This window comes from Nansenia antarctica, assembly GCF_963989245.1.
Source record: "Nansenia antarctica genome assembly, chromosome: 14".
NCBI classification, from domain to species: Eukaryota; Metazoa; Chordata; class Actinopteri; order Argentiniformes; family Microstomatidae; genus Nansenia; species Nansenia antarctica.
Window position 1 is genome coordinate 1798463 of NC_137684.1, and position 4860 is coordinate 1803322.

Below are 4860 nucleotides of genomic sequence, written 5' to 3' on the forward strand. Positions count from 1 at the left end.
GTCTTTGTTGCCAAGGGAAACCGAAGGTGTGAATATTGCGTCGATGCTGAAGGCCAAAGATATAATAGCGACATGTATTCTTAGAATTCAATTTTGGTGATCCTTTGGTGTACCTTTAACATGGGGTATGAGTATGTGTTGAACGTACACCATCACTGTATGAATGTATTATCCAATGCTAAGAATACACTGTGACTGACGAACCCTCCATGACGCTTGTTGCTTTTCAAAATGTGTTTTAATAAGATGACGTTCCATGCATTGATGAAAATAAAGTCGAACAGTCACATATTTGCAAGCATTTGGGTACAACTTTGTCTGTTCAGGTTTTCGCTCATGGTACGTGGTGCAGATCAACCAATACAATACGTGGACATGATATTTACATAAATACAATACAGTACATCGAATTGACAATGATGTAATTAACAGAGTAAAACACTTATGTACAATTACATTATTTACACAATGGGCTATACAGGCTCACAGACACCATCACAACTGGAATCACGTTTCTGCAATGATGCTTTTCAAGTAGAGAGAATGTGGGGCGGCTGTGGCGGCTGTGGCGCAGGAGGTAGAGCCGCCGTCTAATGATCGCAAGGTTGGCAGATCGGCGGTTCGAGCCCCGGCTGGCCACATGTCGAAGTGTCCTTGGGCAAGGCACTGAACCCCAAATTGCTCCCAGTGAGCAGGCCGGCGCCTTGCATGGTAGCTTGCCACCATTGGTGTGTGAATGTGTGTGTGAATGGGTGAATGAGAGGCCGTTGTAAAGCGCTTTTGGATAAAGGCGCTATATAAGTGCAGTCCATTTAGAATGTCAGCGAGGAGAGAAAGCTGCCTGGGTGGTGGCTGGCAAACGTTCATAATATTACCTGAAACACATTAGAAACAAATAACAACAACAAATTAAATGAAATCAAATCAGTGACACATTTCATATTACTACTTAGACTGTAATGCTCTTGTTTCATTGATACTTACAGTACTGAATGTTTCCTTCGACGATATAGTGGTCACTTCTTCAAGGATCAAGTTAGTATTCAGGTATCCTTCGCCCCCGAAAACATCATCATCATCTTCGCCTTCGTCCACGCCTACGCTGAAAGCGACCCTCATCTTTTCTGGGATGAAATAATCCAACAGCACGACCAGTATCCCGATAACAGCACACAGCACACCTGTAAACCATTTGGATGCATTTTAATTAATTAATTAATTTTGTACAAAAAATGATATGTTAAAAACAGTATGCCTTGTTATAACAATTGGAATTGATAACGTTGTCCTTTCTTTACCTGTGGCGAGTGCTAGCCAGAATGAACTGCTATAGACGGTTTCGAAGGAGTCGGTTCCAACGATGAAAATGCATGTAGGCAGGTTCATGATGGTGGAGAAGGAGGCCATGGAGAAGAAGATGAAGGCAGCAGTGGCCACCATCATGTAACCAGCATAGAGGATAACTGGCATGGAGAAGAGGATGTTGGCAACCAGCCAGCAGCAAAATGCCGTCCTGTGTTTGCGAGAGCAAAGTAGCTTATCTATTATGCTTATCTTTTTACTGCCACAGAGCTATATACCATAATAATAAATAATACATTCTAGTACCAGGAAGTTACCAATCTTTTTCTTACGTATTGAGAGAAAGAAAGTTTCCCTTCTTATCACAGATACCAAACAGTTCAGTTGTAAACGCATACAAGCTAAAATGGCTGTAAAATCAAAAGGCTACTCAAAACAATCATGATTGTGTATCGAGGGTGTTGAAGGTCTTACCAGAGGGTGGCAGAGGCGTATCGTCCAGAATATCTGTACTGATAGATGAGACCACAGGGGCTGTTCTGGGTGAATTTCTCAGCGATGTACAATATGGGGTTTGGTAGGCCTTTCTCCAGGGCCTCCTCGTACTCTTTGTCAATGGAGTTCCTCCAGTCAAACATCTCGTTGTAGTCGATGGTCTCGTTGAGTTGCGTCACGGGAGTTCCTGGTGTTGACAATAGAAGACAAAGCTCATTCAAACACTATCAAAACACTGAACATGTTACTGTACAGGGATATCTCAGACTCAACAAGGTTAAGATGAAGCAAAGTCTTCACCTGGTGTCCATTTTCATTGAGAATAGTGCACGAGAGTACAGTACACAACAGTGAAGTGCTTTCAGGTACGGTATCAGCTTATCTGATGGTCTGTGGTAGCTCAGTAGGAAATAAATCACTTTCTACTTGACTAGCACCCATTGACAAACTACGCCAACCTACTACAGAGGCAGCGACTACAACTTCTAACTAGAAACTTCAAACACTTTCAAAACACTGAACATCACACATGTTACAGTACATCTCAGACACAACAAGATTAAGATGAAGCAAAGTCTTCACCTGGTGTCCATTTTCATTGAGAAGTACAAAGTACACAGTACAAAACAGCGAAGTGCTTTCAAGTATAGTATCAGCTTATCTGATGGTCTGTGGTAAATCAGTAGGATTTCACTTTCTACTTGACTAGCACCCATTGACAAACTACGCCAACCTACTACAGAGGCAGCGACTCACCTCTTAACGTGATGTTAACGCCGTACAGTCCCACGTGCAGGCCAACCTCGGCGTTCACCTCGGCACTGCTGAAGGACTTGTAGGTGGTGTTGGTTGTCATTCTGGCCTCGGCCCAGTCGCTGGTGAAGTTGAGGGCTGGAAGGGAGGATGGGTCAAGATGATGAGTGACTCTTGATGACGAGATGATGAAGGACCAATCAATGTGATGCAGTGAACGCCGAAATTGTAGAAAAGAGTTAGTTCCTCACCCACTATTACGACTCCTATAAATAAACTGGTGATTATCCTTAACAGCCAGAACAGTCTCTAGAAGAAGGAGGACAAGGGGGGGGGGGTTAAAGTGTGAACACAATTCCTAAATCTTTCAGTGACAGACTTCTTCAATTACATAAATTCTTCACTCATTTCATCAAACCTTTTGAACATTATGTTTCAATCACATACAGCAATAATCAGTCAGTCATTGAGTCAATTTGTGACGTTAGAATTATAAGGTTCTATCTCATAATCTGATCCATTATGTGTTTATTAATGCCTGTGTGGTGTTATTTTTTTTTAAATGTTGACATTTTTGAGTTAGTAATTTATAAAATACAAAGGTTCCATCTCACAAAACATAATGGAATGTAAAAACTTTGACGCTCAATATCTCTGAACTACCCTAAACGGAGATAGAACCTTATCATTCTAAGCTCACGAATTATGTACAATTACACAGAGCAGTTTGTTATCTGACAGATTGGGGTTGAACTCACCGACTTGCCTCGTATTCCTGGTAGAATTAGGAGAAAACTGACTGCGAGGACTAAGAAAACCAGAATAATGGTGAGCAGGCCTGTACTAAAGATGAAGGAAGTCCTTTGTAGGGGGTAGAATGGGTAAATGTCATCGTAGAAAGTCATCTTTTCTCCAGATAGGACGTGTGAAGCTGAGGCTAGACAGTGTGACAGAGAAGACAGTGTTAGTGGTGAGGCTCTCAATTACCCTACAAGATACTGAGATAGGAACTCCTGCTCCAGACACTGGGGAATTGGGATGGTTACATCATTATCTCTGGGACCTAGAACCTAAATAATGTGTCTGAATCGAATGCAAGGCTAAATAGTTCGAATTTTTCCATACGTTCTGTTGTAATTCTTGAAAAACATTGAGTGTTTAACTACTCGGATGAGTTTGAGCACATGCAAACTAGTGTTTGTACGAGACAAGTGTCTGAGATGGTAAGTGGACACTCTTGAACTCTGGTTTACCCAGACGCACAGGTAAAAACACCAATCTCTTAAGTAAAAAGACCCCCACAAAAAGGCTAGTGTTTTTGTTTTTGACAATCAAAAACCCAAAAAAGAAATGCCTTAACATGGTCATATTCATAAGGAATAAGAAGGGTCATGCTTACCTGAATCAAGACAGTGGTGGATGGATGGGAAGTGCGAATGTAAGGTGCACAGACATCGAATGCACTTCTTTTATACTGCCGGCGGTCCTTTGTATTACTCAAGTTTGCATTGATTGGTATTCTATGGAGAAGAGGTGGGTGAGGTAGAAGTGACCATTCCCTCTCAAGGAAGCACATAGCTCATTCCATGATAGCCTAAACACTGGAACAGTCATCAACTCTCTATCCTTCTCTAACGCACTAAAGGCTCATCTGAACGTGTAACTTCGCCCCCTCGGTGCGCATGAATAGGCTATATTCCATCCTCACAATTGGGTAAGTTTTGCCACAAACTTGAATTATCTGACGGAATAGTCTATTCCAACAGTTCGTGAGTTTAGAATTATAAGGTTCTATCTCCGTTTAGGGCAGTTCAGAGATATTGAGCGTCAACGTTTTTACATTCCGTTATGTTTTGTGAAATGGAACCTTTGTATTTTATGAATTACTAACTCAAAAATGTCAACATTTAAAAAATAACACCACACAGGCATTAATAAACACCCAATGGATCAGATTATGTAAAAAACAAAATTTTGACAAAAATGGAGATAGAACCTTATAATTCTAAGGTCACGAGTTAGTTCATGTAACACATTTGAACCGAAAATACATAATGTTCACCTCTTACCTTTCCTATTCTAAGTGTTTCAGCTGGTTTTCAACGTTTTCACGTTTCTGTGCGCGGGCATTCTGTTAACATGGATTTGAACGTGTTATAATAAAAATGTAAAACTAAGATACTGACACAAATAATGCATTGCTTTCAAAAGGTTTTGCCCGGAGTTTTCCTACCTGTCTGTTCCAAGTCCTGGACCACTCGTGACTGTCTCAGAGTAGGCTCTGCTGTTGTTGAGGACCATTACGCATCG

General features: G+C 41.2%; 1 protein-coding gene across 1 annotated transcript; it reads right to left on the reverse strand.

The window, feature by feature from the left end:
* Window positions 1-863: 863 nt before the first annotated feature.
* duox2 (dual oxidase 2) lies at window positions 864-3455 on the reverse strand (the record flags this gene model as incomplete). Its single annotated transcript, XM_080545249.1, has 7 exons — window positions 864-875; window positions 985-1181; window positions 1299-1513; window positions 1777-1984; window positions 2554-2688; window positions 2802-2859; window positions 3309-3455. The coding sequence occupies 7 exons, from the start codon at window positions 3453-3455 to the stop codon at window positions 864-866; spliced, it is 972 nt and encodes a 323-aa protein (XP_080401375.1).
* Between the last annotated feature and the right edge of the window lie 1405 nt (window positions 3456-4860).